This window comes from Dipodomys ordii, unplaced genomic scaffold (genome assembly GCF_000151885.1).
Source record: "Dipodomys ordii isolate 6190 unplaced genomic scaffold, Dord_2.0 Scaffold97, whole genome shotgun sequence".
NCBI classification, from domain to species: domain Eukaryota; kingdom Metazoa; phylum Chordata; class Mammalia; order Rodentia; family Heteromyidae; genus Dipodomys; species Dipodomys ordii.
The window spans coordinates 5,315,633-5,339,102 of record NW_012267313.1 but is presented as its reverse complement, the minus strand read 5'-3'; the positions used below and the strand labels follow the sequence as shown (position 1 = coordinate 5,339,102).

Sequence of the window (23,470 nt, the reverse complement as noted above, 5' to 3'; positions counted from 1 at the left end):
AGATAACTACTTAGGAGAAAGAACTTCCTATTACTCTTTCATTTACGAAGAGACTTGCTAGATCTAAGTCTCCTTGGTGTTTACTATTAAAGAAGGAACAGAAAAGATCTTATGGGACAGTTAAGGCCTCTATAGAAATAAGGTAATGGTTAGTTGGTGACAAACATCAAAACCCATTATATTTCTTAGAGATAAGCCGGAAACAAGTGCCTATCAGGCGGCCAGCTGGTGACCACCCAAGAATGAAGCCCTGCAGCAAGGTTCTGTAACCTTTTGCCCTTTCAGGCGATCAGCTGGTGACCGCCCAAGAATGAAGCCATGCAGCAAGATTATGTAACCTTTTGCCCTTTCTTATGGAGACTTTTTGCTATAAAAGTTTGTTATCCTCTGCATTAAATCGCTCAGCGCTCAGCACTCAGCATCCACTCCTAATGTGTGTGAGTTGTCTGTTTGCCATCTCCCCATCCTATTCCAGGTTCCTCCCCAAGGTATCCTCCGTCGTCCCGACAGAACCCGGTCTGCGGCACCAAAGTGCTTTCTATAGTCACTTATAACTGGTATATTTACTATGCACTAACAAGATTCATCAGAACGGATCTGAGGTGCTTTTATGTTGGGGAACATGAATCTCCTCTTTTTCTTGCTTCTGATGAGAAAAAAATTCATTTTTTGTTACATATTACTTGTTAAGAATTCTGCACTGACTAACCAAGAAATAGTGGGAGTTCAGAGATAGAGCAATAGCAATAGGACCTCAAGGGCACCGGAAGTGGCAGGGTTCCAGGTAGTGGAGCAACAAAGCCTTTCAACGCCAAGTATCCTGGATACTGTGTCATCAGATATTTATAATAGTAGAAGCTGAGACAGAAAGTTTGAGATTGCTTACCAAAGTTTTCTGTGTCGGAAGGATACAATGTTCAAAGAAATTGGAGTTTCTGTAAAGTCAAGTGGGCTGAGAATGTGGCTTGGTGATAGAGCACTTGCCTAGCATGCATGACGCCCTGGGTTCAATTCTTCTGTACCACATAAGCAGAAAAAGCTGGAAATGGCGCTGTGGCTCAAGTGGTAGAGTGTTAGCCTTGAACAAAAGAAGCTCAGGGACAGTTTCCAGGCCCTGAGTTCAAGACCCAGGACTGACAAAAAAAAAAAAAAGACTAAAGTCAAGAAATGACAGTGGATAATGCTAACCATAGACTCCTAGTCAGTAGAGTAGGGAAAAGAGAGAAGCTTAGAAGAAAAATGGCATAAAGACAGAATATAAAGTTAATACAAAGGTAAGTTTTAATGGACAAAGACAAGGATAAAGAGGAAAAATGAATGAGAATGCTTTGGTAAAAAGACTGAGAGGTATGCATGCCTTGTTCTTCTGGTTTCCTGAGTCCAAGTCCCAGGCCTAATCCAAGTGACACGATCACCAGCAGAGCAAGAAGAACCTATTACAAAACAGGGGGGGAAGTTATAGCTATAATTTCTAATATATATGTATGTATTATATACCAATTTACATATATGCATATTATATACATTATATACATATACTACATATTATATACATAATATATACACACAAAATTACAATAAGCATCCTCATTCAATAATTACTAAATACATCAATTGTAGAAATACCTGTTTATTTAATGTTTGAAAATAAGAAATTTGAGGAAGAACTTTAAAATCCCATTTATTTCAGATCTCAAAGTTCCAGTGGTTTCAAATTTTAATTAAAATGAGATTTATCTAAATGTAAGTGAAAGTAGGAATTAAAACCTAGAGATATATTTGTCTTTGTCCAGTTTTTTTTTTAAAGAACCAGGTGCTTCATCAGAGATCATTAACAGATAGGCATCTGGCATTCAATAGAACACTGAGATCCTTAATTCCTTAGAATATCTATGAAATCCTGATTTCTTACAAGCAGAAACATTTGTTCTGTTTTGTTTTCTACTCTGTCCATCAGAAGATGAGCGCATTTAACTTATGTCAACATAAAATGTATTGCTAATTAAGCAATCAGTCTGTTCTAATCTTTGATTCATGAAAATGATTTTAATAATTTGGGAGCTTCTTGATTAAAGATTCTATCACTTCTGATCACTACTGCTGACAAAGCTCTTCAGTGCAGGGAATGTTATGCTGTGATCAGTTTAAACCCTGATATAATTCATGATGTCCAGTGATAAGTATGTTGGGTGATGACTCTGGATGACTATACAATGCATAAAGAATGACAACAGACACACCATCAAAGTATTTAAGAATGTGTTTTACAATAACCTTGATAGAAGGTTAAAGCACAAACAATAAACTGGACAGAAGAAAACAAAACCACCACATGAAATTGCTTAAGAACTACATTAGCTATTGATTTGGAGGAGGTTGTGTTCATTTTGAAAATCAGTTGGGAAATTAACACACCTAACTTTTGCCATAGAAGTGAATGGAGTAACTGAGAAATCACATTAAAATACTATGAAAACCTTTCACATGAGGTCTCAAACCCAAGGGCCAAGTGGCCTTCCAATATATCCTCACTCAATGGAGAGGATGAGGAGGGAAAGTAAACACAAACAGTTCCTAAATATCACCACTAGCAGGCAGCCCTTTGTCAAGATGATATTGGAGTGGCTCCCAAGCAAGCCAATACTGGCAAACTCCTTATGGTAAACCTCGCGTATCGTAGCTTTACAAATTCATACATTCTGGGTTGCATTTAACCCCTTAGGAAGCTTTTGAACTTTGTAATGTTAAGTTTTAAATTTCTTCATGGTTTTGTACTTATTTCATGTATTCGTGGCTTTCTTTATTATTCTGTAAGTTCTTTGAGAGTAGAAGGCTATATATTCTCCTATACTCATGTAATTTAAATAGGTAATTCCCCCAAGGTTGGGGTGTGCATGTATTTTAAACTATGCTGAGCACAGTACAGAGAGAATTTTCTGAACTCCAAAATGCACTGAGAATCCAACATGCAGCTTTAACTTGACTAAATAAACAGGGCCAGGAACACAACAGAAACCCTTCACTTTTTAAAATACATTTTTGTCATTATTGGAAGCATTAGGGCACCTCTGAAATCATGATTTAAAAATACTGAACTTAATTGTATGTACTAAAAAACACCAAAAAGAAACAAAAAAAGTACTGTGTAAGTTTTGCTCCCAAAGGATTGTATAATTTCTCAAACTGTTAAGATAGGATACATATAACAGCACAAAAGCTTACTCTAAAATCCAAGACAATAAAGAGTAAGCAGAATGCACAGCCCTGGTGTTTACTTTGTAATGGTTCCTGGGCTCGAGCCAGACACATATTGTTTCACTCATTCCCTGTAACAGTGCTGGAGAGACGGAGACTAAAGTGGTGACATTTTCTCCACTGGGAAATTTAGAAGATAGCTTCAGCAAAATATGCGTGAAGAAAGAAAAATAATGCAACTGGTTTAAAATGGAGGGACAGGCACTTAGTAAAAATGTCAGCTTACCTACAAGTCTTAAAACCACAAGGGAACATGAGATTATATTAAAAGAAATTGTCAGAGCTGAGGGAAATGTTTACAAGTAACCTGATATGAGCAAAAAGGTAAATCTGCCCAAAATGCAGATAAATGGAAAGTCATAAAAATGAGCATTTCTCTGTTATTGTGGAAGCAAGGGTAGAGAATAGTTTAAAGGGAGAAACTATTCAACAACATCCATGTATTGTTATTACATGTACTCTAGGAAAGAAGGAGGGAGAAAAAGGATTAAATATTGAAGTGAGTCTTCAACAGTTAGGTGGTGAAAACTAAAGCACTGTGTGTAGCCCTCTTCTCCTTTCCCAAAAATTTGATAGTGAAGGGAAAAGAGAGGATAATAAAATCAAGAGAGGTGGGTTTTTTTCCACATTGATTTTTAGGACAGGGACAATCTGAGCACATAAAATGTTAAGAATGAGAATATAGGTAACTGAGACCATCTCTAGTATCAATAGGTTCACAAAAAAATAGAAGATATAGTTATTTTAATTTTTAACCCTCCAGTATTACAATAGTTACGTTGTGAAAAAAAAGTTATTTGGAATATAATCACAACCATGTGGGAAAAGTTAATTAGTACTGCAAAGTTTTTTGTCTCAGACTCCAGACTTTTCAATCAAATATTAATCCAGTGTTATTCAAATTTCTAACTTGTTCAACATGATTTAATACATCCACTTGTATTAGAGGTGTCATAAGGGATAAAGCTGAGTGTAATTACTCAAATTTTGACATTTACATAGCCATTCAAACAAATAAAAGTGAAGATTCCCATGCCTTCAACATTTGTCATACACTAAGAGCACTAAAATGAAGAACCATACATACTGTCTCAAAAAAAAAAAAGGATTGTACTTACAATACAAATGATTTTATATCTCTTGAGAACATCCTTCTTAACAGGTTCTTCTGTTGCTAAAGTTAGCATAGAATCCATTGTTCCCAGTATGGCAGAAACCTGTTTAGCCAGAAGACAGCAATGATCCTTCTTTCCTCTAGTCAGGAAAAGAAACAGTACGAAGTTCCACAGCTGTGCCTGACTTAAATGCTTACAAAGAGCTGTGTGGTGATTGGGCAATCTAGAGAGGAGAAAATTATGCTAGTAACGGTAATGCCAAAAGATTAAAGTACACTCCTAGTCCACTGTAGATAGTTGTGGTTTTGCTTATTGTAATTTAGGATTTATCTCTAAATTATATTATATATAAAATGATAAACAATATTAATTTATTATAAATAATAAACAATATAAAAATAATATTACATCTAAAGAAAATGTAATAATCAAATTGTAGCATAATCTGATAATTGGTGCTCTTTAAAACATAACTCAAAATGCAAAGCCTCATTACAGGGAGTTTCTACATTTATATAGATTATGGCACAGTTGAAAACATGAAAATATGATTTGACAGTAGCAGGAACTGTGAAATTGTGCTAAGACAGTGTACAGAGTTTAAAACTGTCATAATTCTGCCTTGTATTTTACAGGGTTCATCATTTTAGAAAGTTTTTTTTTTGGGGGGGGTCCGGTCATGGAGCCTGAACTCTGGGCCTGGGCACTGTCCCTCGGCTCTTCAGCTCAAGGCTAGCGCTCTACCACTTGAGCCAAAGTGCCACCTCCGGCTTTTTTTCTTTTTGCTTATGTGGTGCTGAGGAATCAAACCTAGGGCCTCATGCATGCAAGGCAAGCATTCTACCACTGAGCCACCTTCCCAGCCCCTTTAGAAAGGTTTTTATATACATTATCACATGTCAAAATTATGCCTAGAGATTTTTTGTTCACTAGTAGAATATTTGTCTACTGTATATGAGACTGAGTTCAATCTCCAGTACCTTTAAAAAATCTCTTATAATACAGTATGTTGCTGTATCTGTCTCTTTGCCTCCCCTTTCCTATCCTTTTTCCTCTTTTCCATTTTCCTCTCCTTTTTCTCCTTCTACTTCCTGTCTTCTCCCTCTCTTTTCCTCTTCACCATTCTCCTTCTCCTTTTCCCTCTGACACTGGAGTTAAAGTCTAAAGTCTTGCATATGCTAGACAAATGCTCTACCCCAGTTCATTCCTATCTCAGAAGTAAATAAATTAAAGCTTTGATCGTCTGAAATAGGTGGCTTGTTTGCCTATATATTCACTAGACACTAGAACAATAATTGTAACTAAGTCTTCTAACTCCTGAAATGCAAGACAGTTTTTACTAATCAGCTAGAATTTACTATTTTATTATTTACAAAGACCAGGACAGTTTAATATACGTACTCTGAGATGAGATGAGGTTTCCAAGTTTATGAGGAAATAAAGAACTAAATTAACAGCAGTGTGGCCAAAAAGTTATGGTAAATACTGAGCACTAAGCTCTTCTACTTTCAATGGCCCTGAATAAACAATTCTCAAAGTGTGGTATTATAGAGCATTATTCCCAGGATAACCACCTTGGTCAAATAAACCTTGATAACTCTTCTCTAAAGATTGTTAGAATCCTATAGGCTGTGTGGTACACCCTTGGAAAACACTACTCTAAATTTTTGCAATGTTAAAATCAATTTTTAAAATATGGAAGAATCTATCTTACTGTGTGATAATTCGAAAATGTTAGGAATGTTTCTGAAAATCATATCAAAATGCCATTTTCTACCATTGAAGTCACTCTGTTTAGAGAAAAAAAGCAAAACTATAACAGAGAGCCAACTTTCCTTTCTTGATTTGTACAGTTTGGCCCATCAAGCCCTTAGTCCTGCATATTCTACTTTCCCGGTTCCACTCACCAGCCTCCTCCGAAGCAGCACTGGTAAGAATGGCTGAAACAAGATTGCACAGAGATGATCCAATCCAAGGTCTTACACACTATTTTTCAGTAACACAAAAAGGATTATTAGGTCTTTAAAACCTTGACACAAAATGAAAATGTTTGAGTATCTTTAAGGATGAGGTTCTCAATCCTGGATCAATTTAGAAGCACCCAGAAATATTTGGGGAGGGGTTTGTTTGGTTGTTTTGTTTTTGTTTTGCTTTGATTTACTTTTTTTCTTAAATTCTGAAAGCCATTTTCTATTTTGGTTGGGTTAGATCATCTTTTAAATATTCTTTCAATTGGTTTTACATCTGGTCAAGATCAGTTTCAATAGTTTGAGGTGTGCATACATTTTCAAATTCCCTTTAGTAAATATCCACTCTAGCTAGCCATACTTGCCCATTTTACAGATTTTACAGATAAGATTGGCCAAAGGGCCTTGGTCACTTGTGTAAGATATTTTGGTTACTGATGCCACAGAACCCGGAGACAACTTCAGAGAACATAATATTCTACAGAATTTATATAAAGAAGATTAAGCCTAGATAAAACATTTCCTCATAATTAGTGGCTTCCTAAGAGTTATGCTTTTATCTAGACATTTGCCATAGGCCTTCAAGTTTTTCTGGTTTCTCGGTTTTGATTGCTTATTTGCAATGAGCTTCTACTTTTATCTTCTCAGGGATGGATAGTTTTATGTCAACTTGGTAAGACTTCTGTATTCAACTATTAAATCAAACACCCGTCTAAGATGCTGCATTGATATTTTGTAAATATGATAAAAATAAAATAATTTGACTTTAAAAGGATTGTTTTCAATAATTGTGAGTGTCCTTCATCTAACCAATTCAAAGCCTTAAAAGTCAAAAGGAATTTATGAGATAGGAAATTCAAACTAAAGACAGCAGCATTAGCCTGAGTTGCCTGCTCTCCAGTTCACTCTGACTTGTGGATTTGGGACATATCAGATTCCACAATCAGGTGAAGAAATTGCTTGTCAGCAATACTCATTACCCAGTTCCATTCTGTTTCTCTGGAGAACTCACTGATATAACTTTTGAGCATTATTATATATTGTTCTTTGTTTTCAAAACATTTCTGAACTCTCCTCTTCTTGTAACACACAGATTTGTGCTCTTGGTTTCTGACTTAATTTTGTGTGTGGTGCCAGCCCAAGAGCTTAAACTCAGGGCCTGGGACTATTCCTGAGCTCCACTGCTAGAATTATACCTCCACTTCTGGCTTTTTGGTGGTTAATTGGAGATCAGAGACCCAGTAACTTTCCTGCCCCAGCTGGTTTCAAACCACAGTTGTCAGATCTCAGCCTCCTGAGTAGCTCAAATTACAGGCCAGCAGCACCCAGCAATTTTTAATTCTTGATCTTGACATTCTTCTATAATAATTCATATACAAGAATTTGGATGTTTTAGCTCATCTGGTTGTATTTTGTCACCCACAAAGGTAAACTTTGATTCTGAACCAGGTCTGTCTACAGGAATACTACCAGCTCTGGTCCTATATTTTCATTATGTGTTTAATTACATACTCTACCACTGGAACTCTTCTTTCTCTTCCACGTTCATCACTGAGGCAGTAAACCTTTAATGAGGAAAGGTTAACTAGATCTCAGAAGTTTCCATTAGAGTCCCATTTTTGTTTTGGATCTGTGACAAGGCAGAGTACCATAGGGAAGCTGCTCATTTCATGGCACATAGGAAACATAGAGGAGAAGCCTCCATCCTTTTTATGCCTGAGAATATTTTTAAAAAGCAAGACAGTGAAGTCAAGATGCTTCTGATAAAGTCTTTGTTCTACCATTAACAAGGTAGTTAACTCTGGATATTAAGTCCCCCCCCCCATCTCTTGTCCTTTGTGGGGCTTGAACTCAGGGCCAAAGTACTGCTGTCGCTGAGGTTTTTTTGCTCAAGGCTAGTGCTCTACCACTTTGAGCCACAGCTCCACTTCCAGGTTTCTGGAGGTTAATTGGAGATAAGAGTCTCATAGACTTGCCTGCCCAGGCTGGCTTTGAACCGCTATCTTCAGATCTCAGCCTCCTGAGTAGTTAGGGTCTACAGGCATCAGTCACCAGCACCTGGCTAAATTCTTCCTTTTCAAAGTAATTCCAGACTACTTCTAAGTTAGAATAGAAATGTGTTTTAGTACTTCTGGCCCTGGGGCCTTTGTAAGTACAGGTGGGTACAGTAAGGATACTGCTATCATCTAGCATCACTTCACATTTTCTGCTTCAGAAATTTCCTTGACTGAATCTGACAACCTAACCAATTTTGAGTCTCTTGAGATCTAGAAACGTGTTCCTAACTGTTCACTTGAGTATCGGATACTGCATAAACCCATACTCTCCAGGGAACTTAGACTCCTGAATGCAGTGTCTATAACTTGAAACTCTATCTGAATCTTCAGGTTACAAGTTACTTGGACCTCAAAAGCCCTCCTTTTCTTGGCCCCTCCAACTTTGGAACAATTTGCACCTTCTGGGTTCTGAAAGCTTCACTTTAATGATCTCAAATGCGTGTGCTCTGAGAAGCTGCCACCACCACATTCCTCACTAACCATTTTTACTTTCTAAGAAGTCTCAGTGTCCACAGAATTTGGGGAGTGTCTCTAAAATCATTTTAGAAATCGCAATTTTGCTATCTCAAGAAAGCCTTAAACATCTCCTTACTCCATTGAGTCTCAGAAGTCTTTTCTTCCTCTTTCTAGAACTAGCACTGTCACTGGACATAGGTGAGGGTTTGTGAACCTTCTCTTTAAAAGTAGGGACTCTTCACTTAGGGTCCTTGATTTCAGTTGCAGAATAATAATTTCTGGATAAGTCACGATGGTAAGAAAAGTTGGCAGAGCTTTATTAAGTAAGTAAGCAAGCAAATAAGCAGATAAACAGATAGGTAGAAAGGAAGGGGCCCACTGTAGTAGAGTATGGGTGCTCCCAAGGGGAGATACAAACACACACACACACACACACACACACACACACGTGCATGTGCGCACAGCTCCTTGGCTGTTAGGGTTATTTATATGATAAAGGAAAGGGGTCTGACTTCAAAGTTATACAAAGGTAAGTGTTTTGTCTTTGCTCCAGTCATTCCTTTATTATTCCAGTTATTCCAGTATTACTTTCTAAGTTTCTGGATAGTTTGGGCATTCTTTCCAGGTAAGAACGCCATAAACCAGATCCTTATCCTTGAGATAAGGAAGGCCTCCTGTTGTCTACCTTTTGAGTGAGAAGTTGCTTACATTTTCGGGGAGCATTTCTCTCAGGAAGGCATACATTCTTCTAAACAAATGTTAATTCTTGAGGGAGAAAGTCATCTCTCAGGAAGGAATGCATCCTGTTGCTTTCCTTTGGAACACTTCTATGTTTCTAAATACCATTATTTCCGAATTGCCTTCACCAGGCCTCATTTTCCTCAATTTATCTGTCTCACGTTCCCTTAAATGACTTTGGTCCCTTAGTCTTAAGGGAAATAGATGAATGATTATCGCCTGCATTTGCTGTAAAGCTGCTTACCCTACCTCATTTCCCCCTAGTTTATCCTGCTTCAGTACCTAGGTGAGTCTGACAAGCCAGACTGGGAGCATCTAGAAAAAATCACATCTAATAAGGAGATACCAGGCTCTGGTCCAATAGCAGGAGGAAATAAGTCATCAAGGAAGGGAGACCTTAAATCACATAAGAGTGTGGACAAAAGGGCAACTGATCAACTTCAAGGAGAAGCAGTTATGAGGAAAGGGCAAGAATAAAATGTAGAAAGAGACTGAAACCATGAACCCAAGGAGAAGGGTAACCAGGGATGTAGTTGGCATGGAAAGACATGCTGGTTCTCCAACACAAGAGATGAATTGAACACTAGCTGAGTAGGTGAATTCATGCGACAACAATGCCAACCAGATGTCCGGTAGGAGGCATAGCTCTCAACATGGAATATGGGACCTCACATCTTGGAAATTAAATATGGGAAGTAGATGGGTCACTAGGCATTTAAATAAGGACTCAAGATACAGTAGAATCAATGATTGTAGCTGGCTTCAAACTGTGATCCCCAGAGCTCAGCTAGGACTACAGGCATGAGCCACTAGCACACCGTGATTCCTGACTTTTGTATTATTATAATCATTTTCTATTGAGAAATCAGCATCTCATAAGTTCTCTCTGGTTCCCAGAGGATCGGTTCTACCTCTTTGTGTAGCTGACACAGGGTAGGGGTGGGTGTAAGCTTCCAAGGGTAAAGCCCTGCTTAAACTCCAAAAGCTAAAGCAGGACCTCTTAAACTTCTCAACCAAAGCTACTTAATGAGACCTTCCCTAAGCTGCTTCTCCTTGACTCCTAACTTTCCACAAAACTATCTGCACTACCTTTTCCATCCCTCTAAGCAAGCCCTTCTCTCTTTCTTACTAACTACTCACCCTTTAACTCCACAGGACAATCATTCCCTACTACCCTCAGTCCCCAAAAAGTTAGAGAGCTAACAAAACCCTTAAGAAAATGCTAACCCAATGAACTCGTGTTCAAACAAGACTGGATTAAACTTTTACCCCTAGCTCTTTTCCAAATCTCATCTTCCCCATAAACCTTGCCAAATTAGCCATTTCAATACATTTCCCAACCCCCCTTCTAGGCCTTCTTCCTTCTAGATCCTAAATAAATGAGCCTCTGCTCTGATTCTTTCGCTATCTATGACTGTCTGGCTAACACACTGGGGGCAGCTTCTCTCTCTTACTTCTCTCTGTTTTTTCCCACCCCAGAATCCCAGAAGGTGAGCAGTTAGACAGATAGCTTACTCCAAAGCAAACCCATCCTTTTTGCCTTTGGAACTCAGACACTAATCCATTCCTTTCTCTTTCCTTCCTTTCTCCTCCATTTTCATAACAATAACAATAGTCATAGTAATAATACTAATTTGATGTTCCAGGAGTTCATGGACTCTTCATGGTTTTGTGTCTTCCTGATGGTTCCATTTATGACTCAAACTTTAGAGAGACCTCCAAGGAAGTTTTCCTTTCAACATGCTACCTGAGATCCTAAGGCCTGGAAGATGAGTCTCAACTAGTAAAGCCCAGAGAAGTAAAATGTATAGTTCATGTGCCACCCACTTCTCTAAACATGATGTGAGCTGAGCTATTTACTCCTACCCAGGAACACTTCTCTGGTATGTCCTCTCTTTGGATGTTAGGGAGCAGGCCACTTCTAGATTGACATTTTGTTCTGGGGTCTAGCATAATGATCAATCCCTGTAAGACAGGGATTGAGCCACTAGCTCAATAAACCATCTGATGATTTTAGAAACAACATTAAGAATACATCATTCTCTAGTGAACCACCTGGCTATTAATGATGAAATTCTTGGTAGATATAAGTCTGCCTCTATATCCAGCATTCTAGAAATAGCTATCACCTCAAAGGAAGCTTTGCGTAAGAAATAGAGGCACTTTGAATGATTTTGCGCAATCTAGAACAATGAATAACTGAGAAACATCAGGTTACAGACTTGGTGAGATAAAAGATATAAGCATTTGAATCTACTATAGGAAGCATTCGTTTTATAGAAGAAACAATTTAGACCATAAAAGAGTATGACACATTGTACACAAGAAGTATCAGGAGAATAGAGAAGGAAATAATTCTTCTAAGGAAGAGGATTCAGAAAAATATTCAGGTTCTTGTTCAGGCTGCCAAGAATATCATGTATTAATACAGTGGTAAGAGATAGAGAATATTAAAAATTGAGACTCTCCGTTCCTGCTCCCTACAGACAGCTAGAACTTTATGTGCCTGTCTGCAACTCGAGGTGTTTGTTCTGGCGATTCAACCCAACCCCAACTAAAGCTCAAACCCAAACTAAAGAAAAACCTGAAAATCGAACCGTAAAGATCCCTAAGAAACAATACTTCAGGTCAAGTTGACCTGACCAGAAGCTCTTATGTAAATACAGGATGAAAATATAAAGAAAATCAAGACAATGACTGACCCAAAAGTCACTCCAGGGGTTGCATCTGAGAGGAGAAAGTGCTGTCACTGAGAAGGGACCCCAGTATATTCTCAGGTTCTGACGAGGTGACATTTCTCAACCTTGTAAAGACAGAGACATATTTGTCTTGTTACTATTTTTAAATCGTGCAAGTTTTATGCACTCTTCCTTACATATGTATGACATTTTATTAAGGAAAATATAACAATTTTCAAAGTTGCTGTTTCTCCCCTAAAGTTAAGACCTAAAATGCCTCTAAAATGCCACTCTAACAAAAGACCCACCCTGCTTGTAACTCAGAGAGGAAGATTTCACCCCTTGGTTGTTTATGTCATGAGTGTACCTAGAGAGCAGTAGTTAGGACAAAATGCCTTGTGTGTCTTCATGGTGAATTCTGTGAACCTGGGGAGGGAGTAGCCTCTCTCAGGAGACAAAAATGGAGATAAGTACATAACCCTAACTAAAACATCTTTTTAAAAAAAGATAAAGTCCTAAACAAAGTTGGTGTTTAATCAAATCCATTGTGACATAAACTCAAAGTATGCAATTTGTACTCCTACAGCTTCAACTCAAGGCCTGGCCACTGCCCCTGAGCCTCTTTGTGCTAAAGATCAGGTTTTAAAGGGCATGAATCCCTCTATTTGGTAGATCTTTTTTCAATACCAGACTCTACTTGTTGTTACTTCCGCAGTCCATTTGTTTGATTAAGCAGACCACAAGTAATAAGGAAGTCAGAGCTGTTGTATATGTGTGCATGCATGCACAAAAGTTTTTATATATATAAAAAAGAGTCATTGTTTAGGAAGAATGTGTTGGATTTATTTTGTCATTGGAGAGGTCAAACAGAGCAGTTCCTTTCAGCTTTGTGTTTTTGTTTCTACACAAAAACATATTCCGTTCTCGCTGAGGCAATCCTGATTCCCTTGGGAAAATATTAGTATACACATTTCTTTCCTGGGAAGCACATAGTCTTCCATCTCACATGGATAACTACATATCAACTCATGGGTCACATGTATCATGCCCACAACATTTTAATAGAATCAGAATATCAAGCAAAATCTTACAATGCACCGAAACAGCAAACCTTGGTTGATCCCTAGCACCAAAATAAGTAACAACTCCTGCCCCCCCACCTTCCCACACCCTCCTACCCCCCACAAAAAAAAAACACCTACAACAAAAATTCAAGGCATGAGGCTCATGCCTGTAATCCTAGCTACTCAGGAAGCTGAGATCTGAGGATCAAGGTTTGAAGCCAGACTGGGTAGACAATCTGAGACATTCTTATCTCCAATGAACCAGCAAAAAGCTGAAAATGGAGGTATTGCTCATTTGATAAGAGTGCCAGACTTTAGAGTTCCAGCCTTGAGCCAAAAAGCTAATGAGAGCTCTAGGCTCTAAGTTCAAACTCTAGTACTGGAACAAAGAAAACAAACCTAAAAGAAGTCTTCTAGATATTATCTTCAAAATATCAAGTAATAGAACAATTTAATACCCATATGATTCTTTTGACTCTGTGTGTGTGTGTGTGTGTGTGTGTGAGTGTGAGTGTGTGTATCTGTGTGTCTATATGTCTGTGTACCAGTACTGGGGCTTGAATTTACAGTATGAGCCCTGTTCCTGAGCTTTTTTGCTGAGGGCTAGTGCTCTAGCACTTGAGCCACAGCTCCTCTTCTGGATTTTTGGTGGTTAATTGGAGATAAGAGCTTCAGAGACTTTCCTGACCTAGCTGGCTTCAACCTGTAATCTCAGATCTCAGCCTTCAGAGTAGCTAGGATTACAAGCATGAGCCACTGGCACCTGGCTTTGATTTTGTTTTTACTAAAATTGGACACTTTCAGATACAATCTGAAATCAGCATTTGTTAGCCTAACATCGTCAATCTGCTTAGAATTGTAAGCATCTTGTGGCAAAAGAAAAAAAAGGAAGCCTTGGATTGAACAAATTTAAACATGACTCTGTAAGAAAGGAAGGTCAAAGTATGAATTAGAGCCAGAGAAGAACATAAAGAAAGGTCTGCTTGAAGAATGTTCTCTGCCTTGGAAGACTGGAATGAATCCACATATGCAGAGATAAAGCAGAGAGGAGGCCAGGCAGGTGCAGTTGTCACAGTTCTGGTGCGATGTGAAAAACTAGACTAAGGCAATTGAAATAGAAAATACTGTTGGATTTGACAGCTATACCAACGCAGCACTGCAGAACTCAAAATGATTTCAATAAGCAGAATAAAACCAGTGATGCCTGTAGTTAGGAGGGGCTGGGAAAGGGGGGGTTAATTTTCCAGAAAGAAAATTAGCTAGGGTTTGAGACTAACGTAGTTGAGTTGTTCTTGGAAATTTGTGTAGAACTTCAACATGGAAAAGTGGAGAGAATGTTTTGTAGAAAGGAAGTGAAGTTAAAAAAGTCTACTTCTCAATGAAAGGAGGGGATATCTTACCATAAACAGTATAGCAAATAAAACAATCTATTCTCAGTAAACCAAGATAGTTGATACCTGGGGATTGTGTTCGTTTGGGTCATTACATTAGTTTTCTGTAACTAATGGTGCAAATCACCACAACTTTAGTATAACGACTCAAATATATTCTTTTATAGTTCCATTGATTTCAAGTCCAATACCAATCTCACTAGGCTAAAATCAAGGTGTCAGAATAACTTGATTGTCTTCTAGGACATATCTGAGAGCATAGTTTTATTAACTCCCCTACTTCTGGAAGACACTCAAATTCCTTACCTAATACTAGCTCTTGTTTTCCATCGTCAGAGCCAAAAAGTTCCCATCCCATCAGCCAACCTTTTCTGTCTCTCCTTGGGAGATGGATGTCTCAATGTATAGATATGTCTGAATCTTCTTGTTCCAGGCCAGTAGTAAAGTTCTCAGAGGAGGAATCAAAGTGGGACTTACGACCACTCTGCGTCATCTGTCTTGGAGCAGCTCATGTTCATTCACAGACTAAGGACCAACTTATTGAAGGAGATGCCTTCCTTTTTAGTCCATTTGAATGTATTCATCACATCCATGAAAGAAAGATTTTTGTACTGCTTAGAGCTTTTGATAACTACTCAGAAAAAGCCAGAGGAATGCTGTGGCTCAAGTGGTAGAGCACTAGCCTTGAGCACAAAGCAGCTCAGGGACAGCTCCTAGGTCCAGAGTTTAAGCCCCAAGACTGTCAAAAAACAAAACAAACAAACAAAAACTTAATGGTAGGACAGACATAGATAAGATAGCATTCTAAAAGGGAGATAGAAGAAAGAAGATGGGAGTCAGAGTTGGTTGCTTGAAACCTAACTGAGCAAATTCCAGTGGGCTAATCGCAGGAGAATATTCCTGTTTGGCTTGATATTCTCTCTTCTAGGACCAGCGGAGCAATGTCTTTAGACCATCAGCCTTGGACAACTGCCACAACTTCTTGGGATCAGAAGAAAAGATACTCTTGCCAAACTCTCATTAATAGGTCATGGATCTATAAATAAAAGATAAAATCATAAAGTTTTTTTAAAGAAAACATAGAAGGACAGCACCGTGATAGAGTAGACAATAATTTCTTAGGCTACTAATACAATACCCAAAAAAATTAATGCTGTATCCTCAATAAAAAATGAAATTTTCTACTAGTTGTAGAGATCCCTTAAAACACATAGAATGCAACTCTTAGCTATTGAGGATCCAGGGAATCACCATTGGAAAGGAGCCCAGGCAGAACAGTACATGAGATTCCATTTCCAAAATAACCAGCAAAAAGTCAAGCTGGAGGCATGGCACAAGTGGTAGGGTACCAGCTGAGCAAGCATGCTGAGCAAGTGAGAGGCCATGAGTCCAAACCCCACGATAGAAAAAAATAAAACAAAAAAGATGCCAAGGCAAGGAAAAACTTCAATATGCATGTACTTAATGAAAAACTTGCAGAATAAACAAGCACATGGAAAACTGTCTGACGAATAGTAAGCAAATTCTTTAAACTGTCCAGGCATATAAACACGAAAAACATGAAATGCAACAAAATTGGAAGTCTGCCTCCTGGTTGGAGGGTTACAGAGGGACATGAGGAGTTTGCAGGATGATACCAAATATTCTGTATCTTGACTGACATGCTAAGCAAGTGTCAACCTATGCCGAAATTTCTGGATCTATTCCTTTATGCTTTATATATTTCATTATACTGTGTATGACCAAACAGGAACATGATGGAAACACAGTGAGATCTGGAAATGAAGAGTCAGCTTTTATTTAGTGAGTATAGTACGCAGAATGTAAAAGTTCGTTTCTATTTTCTTAGGGAAAAATTCTGTCCTGACCATTGTGACTTCTCAATTACACACGTGGCACCAGTGCCAGCCATACTAGCACACCGATTGGACCACACAGAGGAGCAGCATGGAAATTTTCCACGTGGTAGATGAACACTGTCTTAAAACTGAACTCTGATCAGATAACCCATGCTGAGATAACTTGTTAGGACAGAAGGAATAAGAGATGTTAGGATTGTTGGGCTTCAATAATCCTGTGGTTTTTTATTCTTCCGACTCATACCTCCTTCCTTCTGGATTCATTAATTGGCGATGTTTACATTTATACGATCATATCTTGAGTAGGTAGATATCATCCAGTGATTCGAATTCAAAATCAATAATGATGCATGCATTCTGGTTCTCTTCAGCCTTCGTTACAAGCCAGATAAGAGTCCACCACTGGGCCGGGCACCTACTTTTCCCGAGCGAGAAGACGTGGTCCGTGGGGGTCAAGGGAAGCGTGGTGTCACCTTCTCAAACAGGTCGGGCACTTAGACCTCACTTGGGCCTTGCTGCAGCCCCTGGTCCCGGCGGTTTTATTTCCAGCTTGCAAGCTAGCCTCGAAAAAGAAGCAATTCTCGCTCCCACCGGTAGGTGGCGGCCTGCGGTCGACAATGACTCCGTGTGACTGGGAGACTCCAGGCTCCGCACCAGGACCCTCCTCCGCTCGCCCGCCATCCTTCTTCGCGTAGGAACTACTTGCCTGCGGCTCTAGTTTCTGGAGGGGGTGGAGGGGGGAGGTTACATAAAGGGCGCGCACCAGGAACTTCCGGGACCCCGTGCAGCTTCCGTTGCGTTGCCGGGCTGTTGAGGGAAAGGAACGGAAGCGACGCGAGAGAGTGGCGGCTTCCTCCCGGTGATCCGCCCCTCCGCTTCTTACCGCTGGGGGCCGGGGGAAGCCGGGAGGGCCGTGGGTACCCATGGAGACGCAACTGCAGAGCATCTTTGAGGAGGTGGTGGTGAGTGCCGCTGCGGGCGGGCGGGCGGCGTCGGGGTGGGGGACTCGGAGCGGGGGCTCAGGCCGCCTCCGCCCTGCACCCACCCGGCCAGGTCCAGCTTTGGGGGGACGGGGGTGGGGGGGCAGCCTCGTTAGTTCTGTGAGTTGCTGCTGATTAGATGAGAGGTGACTTGTGCCCCCCCCCATGCCTCTGTAATGTTAATCCAGGGGAACCCGTCATTTGAAAACAAAACAACACCCCCCCGCAAAAAAAGGTCGTTTATGCCTTTTTGTTGTTATTTTGACAGAAAACAGAAATCATCGAAGAGGCTTTCCCCGGGTGAGTAAAACGGATAGAGGATTTTTTTGTGTTAGGAGGTTGGTTATCTCTTTGTAAGATTTTGTTAGTATTGTCTTGGGGTTGGGGGCGGGGGAAGAGCATAATATCCTGGCTATGTTTAATTAGCCTTCACACACGGATGGCAAATAATGTGATTTTTGTTGTCATAGCATGTTTATGGATACGCCTGAAGATGAGAAAACGAAACTGATTAGCTGTTTATCGGCCTTCAGACAATTTTGGAATGGCCTTTCTCAGGTGAGCATGAATAGGTTCAGCAGATTTTTTATGCCCTTCTTCATAAATATATATGGTGTGTATATATAGATATATACACATATATGCCAATATATATTTAGATATACATATCATATAGCACATGTATGTATAATCTTTGATGTTGTTAAAATCTTCTAGAGAGTATGAAATAAAACGGCCACCATTTTTTATTCAGGCTTAAATTGTTTGTAATTTGTGTACTTCAGTGGAGAAACTGTATGGTGAATTCAAACTGGTGACAGTACAGTAGGAAATGGTTTTAAGAAACCCATATTAGATTATACAAAATAATTTTTCATCAAATCTTGATTGAGTTGTTACATTTGAAAACAGCTGTGCTAGACTTCTCTTGTAAAAGATAAAAATCTCATTTTTGTTCTAATAATGAATATGCACAGCCTTGATATGAACAAACTAAAAGGTAAGGGTAAAAGTACAAAGATATTATAAGAAAAATACAAAGTTTCTGTAATAAGAATCCAAAGACATAGTTAAAAAAAAAAAAGATAAGGAAAGGAAGCTGGGCACTGGTGACTCACTCTTGTAATCCTAGCTACTGAGGAGGTTGAGATCTGAGAGCCACAGTTCAACACCAGTCCAGGCATGAGACTATTTCCAGTTAACCACCAGAAAACCAGAAGTGGCACTGTACCTCAAAGTGGTAGAGTACTAACCTTGAGCAAAAGCTCAGGGACAGCACCCAGGCACTGATTTCCAGCCTCATGATTGACAAAAAAAAAGGGGGAGCTGGGAAGGTGGCTCAGTGGTAGAGTGCTTGCCTTGCACGCATGAGGCCCTGGGTTCAGTTCCTCAGCACCACATAAGCAAAAAGAAAAAAGCCGGAAGTGGCGCTGTGGCTCAACTGGTCGAGTGCTAGCCTTGAGCTGAAGAACTGAGGGATAGCACCCAGGTCCAGACCGGACCCAAAAAAGAAAAAGAAAAAAAAGGAAAAAAAAAAGTAGGGAAAAGAGCAGTATACTTCAACAAAGAAAAGTTATCAGAAAACATATCCACAAAAAAGTTATAATAAGTGATTCTTGAAGACCTCGTGTTGCAATAATGCATTATCTTCTGCTTTTTGCTGGTTAATTGGAGCTAAAAGTCTCACAGAGTTTTATGTCCAGGCTGGCTTCAAACCATGATTCTCCTGAGGTAGCTAGGATTACAGGTGTGAGCCAACCAGCACCCTCTTAAAAATCTGAAATGTTTTATCTTGCTTTTATAGAAATTATTTTCATTCACTCATATTTTAAGTATTTTATTCATTGTCTCAATATTTAGTAAATTTGTCTTATTCATAAATTTAGACATGTTTTGACCTGTCATGGTCAGATGTAATAGTAAATTTTTCAAATCAAAAGAAATTGCAAAACCTATAATTTTTGAATCCCCATGCATGGATTCCAGAGCAAAGTTGATGCAGAGACGTTCTCTGCCAGTTCCATGTTATTACGTCTCTGCTCTTAATTTTATGACAGTATGCCTCCCAAAAAAGCGAATAATGTTCTCAAAGCCAAGGTAGAAGATTTAATAATCCTCCCAAACCAAAGGGGGCACATAAAGTATTTAATTTTACATTTGTTGAAAAGCCTCATGTCTTTAGCACAAGTTGGGTGGCATCATGAGAAGAAAACAAATCAAGTATGTGTGCTACAGTGTTAAACCCTGTATATCCTGAGCAGTTGAGGCTTTTCCTCACCAGCAGTCTGTGAAATAAATCCATCGGAACAAAAGGTCTACTGTACTCAAGGTATAACATTAGATACTTATTAGTTATAAAATGTAACTTTAGACCTAAAATGAAGCCATTTTCAAAAATTTTCCAGGAGTCTCATGAACAATGCATCCAATGGATTGTTAAATTTATTCATGGTCAGCATAGTCCTAAGAGGATATCTTTTCTTTATGATTGCTTGGCAATGGCAGTTGAAACCGGTGTCCTTCCACCCAGGTATGTTTAATGATGAGTATTTTCTTCTCTATAAACTGTTGGGAAACAATTGAGGTGGCTGTTGTACGACTATAAGAGAATGAGAAAAGAAGTGAGTCTCTTCAAGTGGCTGAGCTGAAGGGTATCTTTTTCAGTATTCTCTGGTGTAATTGTAATCTGAGGTGGCAAAGGCAAGAGTTGTGACAAAGTCTTCCACACTCATGCATTCGTCTGGGCATTCCCAGGGACTCTCAGCCAGTTACCACCATGAGTTCCCTTACCTTGTGGCCCAGACTTTCTCACAGCTTGATGAAGTCCAAGAGAAAGCTTGTAAAAAATGCCTATGCAGGAAGTCAACCCTCACCATTTTTGCCATAACTTACATCTGCCAAGATTTAAGAAAAGGTAAGATAGATCCTTTTCTAGTAGGTGAGTATCAGTCAGGGTCACATTTCAGAAAGGTATGTGGTATTGAAAAATCTCACTGTAATTATCTTGGTAAACAGTCTGCTACCAGCTGGTAGACAGTATTTCCTCAAAAGTTTTTGATAGATTTCTTTCTAGTAAAAGATAACTAAATTTATTCCTTCTACTTGATGTTTGATCATTTATACAAATAGTAAATATAAAGTATTAGCCATGTGTGGTTGTCCACACCTGTAATTCTGCCTACTCAGAATGCAGAGATACAGAGGATCGCAGTCTGAGGCCAGGCCATGGGAAAAGGGAGATGCCATAACAACCAAGAAGCCAGGTATGATCATTCCTGCCTGTGTTCCCAACTCTGCAGGAAGCATAGGGAAATGGATCATATGCCAAGGTTAACTCCAAACAAAACTATGAGGCACTGTTTGAAAAATAACAAGTCAGAAGGGCTAATAAGTATGACTGAAGTGGCATTGTACCTGCTTAGTAAGAATGAAGTCCTGGGTTCAATCCTAATACTGCAAAAAAAAATGAAGTAAAATATCATACAGATCTAAGTATGTTTCACTAATACAGGAAACAAACATTGTTGTGATAAATGTAATGCTCAGGGTACACAGATCTTAGCTATTATTAGAGAACGTGAAAAGTCTACCTTGTAACTGGAATGAGTGTTCCTTTTTTTTTCTAGGATAGTTTGTGAATCCTTGATAAACTCTGACACTCTTGAATGGGAAAGAACACAACTTTGGGCCTTAACATTTAAGCTGGTCCGGAAAATAATTGGAGGAGTTGATTACAAGGTATTATTTTCTAATTATAAAGGTGATTTCTTTCAGACATGATAAAATTTTTAGGATATATATTTAAGCTAGAGAACACCAAGTGCCATCTGCTTATCTGTATGCTTCTTGATGATTATTCTTCCCCATGTGTGTCCTTACTTTCACCAAGCTTGATCATATAGTTTATACTCTAAATGTGTATGGAGGTGAAAATTTTTTTCTCCATCAAATAGTACAGCTACTGAGAGATACATAGAAATGATTGACACAATAACTCATTGAAAACATTGGAGAAATTACATGACAAAGGGGAATAAAGTTAGGATGTGCCAAAAGGAACTAGTAGAAATAGTCTTCTGCCAGAAAACTTCATAGTGTTATTCACAGTTCAGTTTATCCAAGTCCTATTCCAATAGATGTTACTCACAGTTCAGTTTATCCAAGTCCTGTTCCAATACGATTCTGTCCATGGCACAAGCTAAGCTTTTTTGAGTCTGTAACAATGGAAACTAATGTTTTAAGGACTAAAAATGTTTGAGAGAATGTAGAAAATGTATTTATAAATGACTTTGTTTACTCATTGCATGGCATTGTTTAGCATCTGTTTTGGAACATGAATCTTGTGTTTTAGCGTAAGAGACTTAAATGTTAACACTGACCCAGAAAACAGAGGTACAATCTTAGAGAGTATATCCTGAAACCTTTAGATATCTAACACAGGGGACATTATTTAGTTTTCAACTATATCTTTTCCTCCCTACATATCAGGGTGTTCGAGATCTCTTAAAAGTGATTTTGGAGAAAATCCTGACAATTCCTAATACAGTAAGCTCTGCAGTTGTACAGCAGCTTCTGGCAGCAAAAGAGGTAATTTATACACTTCTGACATTCATTTATCATAATCTGAATCTAGCTTTGTTGAGGTCCTTTTTAAATTTATCATAATTCATAAAAAGTTCCATTTCCTTTCAGGCTGTTTAATACAGATTACCCCACATCTTACTTCGTGTGTGAGATTTTTAAGTAGACTAGACCTTGTTATCTGGGTATATGGTTCCAAAGAAACCACTGCTGAGGGAAAACTGTGAGTGCTTACGATACACAGAGCTCAGTACTGTCCTGTGAATGTGTGATTCCCTTTTTCCTATATCTTTGCCCAACCTGCAATACACCTAAAGTTTTTTGTCTTTAACATTAATTTATACATATTAACTTTTACCTTGCTTTTTGGACGCCCGCTGATTTAGGGGAGGCAGATTTTTCACAAAAGAACAGAGAAAACACTCAACAGATAAAAAGGAAGATTCAACACAGCTGACAATAATGTACTGATAGAGATTCTCCACAGAAAACATAGGAATTAAAATTTTTTGTTTTCAAAATTTCTTTTGATTTTTTTCATTTTTCTACAACTTAGCCTAAAGCACATGTAATAGATATGCAGATTAGGTGGGCTTATATTAGATTTCTTAAGTTTATTTCTCCTAATTAACTGAAGGTGTCTTTCAGTTAACATTTGTCAAAAAATATTATCTGCTTTTTAATATCCTTTTTGTTGTTATTACCTCTGCTGTATTTAAAGATCTTATACATGGGACTAGTCAAGAAAAACACCACTCTTTTGTTTTTCTTAGGTTATAGCATATATCTTAGAAAGAAATGCCTGCTTATTACCAGCCTATTTTGCAGTCACAGAGATCAGGAAACTGTATCCTGAGGGAAAACTTCCACATTGGGTATGTTTTACCTTTTCCACAAATTTTAGTAGAAATTTTTATTTTAAAATTTATATCTTTCTTGTTTCTATGCTTAAAAAAGGTTTTAGTTAGGATTTCTTATAACACTGTAAAAGTAGAGAGAAATAGAAAAGGAAAGAGTAACATTTCCTACTTTCCACGTAGCTCAGACAGACAAATTCAAGACTTCTATATTCGTTAACTGCAAAAAGCAGGAAGTGAGGTGTGGTTGAAATGGTAGAGTGTTATACTAGCCAAGGGAGAGCGTGACGCCCCTTAGTTCAAGTCCCATTACTGGTATTAAAATGAGTAAAAAAAGACTGCTTACCTTTTTAAAAAGGATACTGTTCTTTAGATAAGATGTATGTTTCTTTCATTTCTTACTGAGACAGTTTTCATGCTATATGTTAAAAAAATACAGGTTCATCAGTAATCTCAGAATATTGTGAATGAC

General features: G+C 38.6%; 2 protein-coding genes across 7 annotated transcripts in view; one reads left to right on the top strand and one right to left on the bottom strand.

Moving 5' to 3' along the window:
• The window catches only part of Enpp3 (ectonucleotide pyrophosphatase/phosphodiesterase 3), a 53,870-nt gene extending 49,374 nt beyond the window's left edge, over positions 1–4,496 (bottom strand). The window contains exons 1-2 of the mRNA XM_013026765.1: positions 4,374–4,496; positions 1,358–1,433 (exon numbers count right to left, since the gene is read on the bottom strand). Of these exons, the coding sequence (XP_012882219.1) occupies positions 1,358–1,433; positions 4,374–4,451 (154 nt within the window). The 5' untranslated portion in view covers positions 4,452–4,496. The remainder of the gene's footprint in view (positions 1–1,357; positions 1,434–4,373) is intronic.
• Positions 4,497–17,422: 12,926 nt separating this feature from the next.
• Positions 17,423–23,470, top strand: part of Med23 (mediator complex subunit 23) — a 42,487-nt gene continuing 36,439 nt past the window's right edge. For 5 of the 6 annotated variants that reach the window (XM_013026873.1, XM_013026871.1, XM_013026870.1 and 2 more), the window contains exons 1-7: positions 17,423–17,542; positions 17,829–17,860; positions 18,031–18,118; positions 19,966–20,090; positions 21,187–21,298; positions 22,049–22,147; positions 22,915–23,016. In XM_013026873.1, the coding sequence (XP_012882327.1) occupies positions 17,504–17,542; positions 17,829–17,860; positions 18,031–18,118; positions 19,966–20,090; positions 21,187–21,298; positions 22,049–22,147; positions 22,915–23,016 (597 nt within the window). In that variant the 5' untranslated portion in view covers positions 17,423–17,503. The remainder of the gene's footprint in view (positions 17,543–17,828; positions 17,861–18,030; positions 18,119–19,965; positions 20,091–21,186; positions 21,299–22,048; positions 22,148–22,914; positions 23,017–23,470) is intronic. The other variant, XM_013026872.1, reaches the window with a different exon arrangement.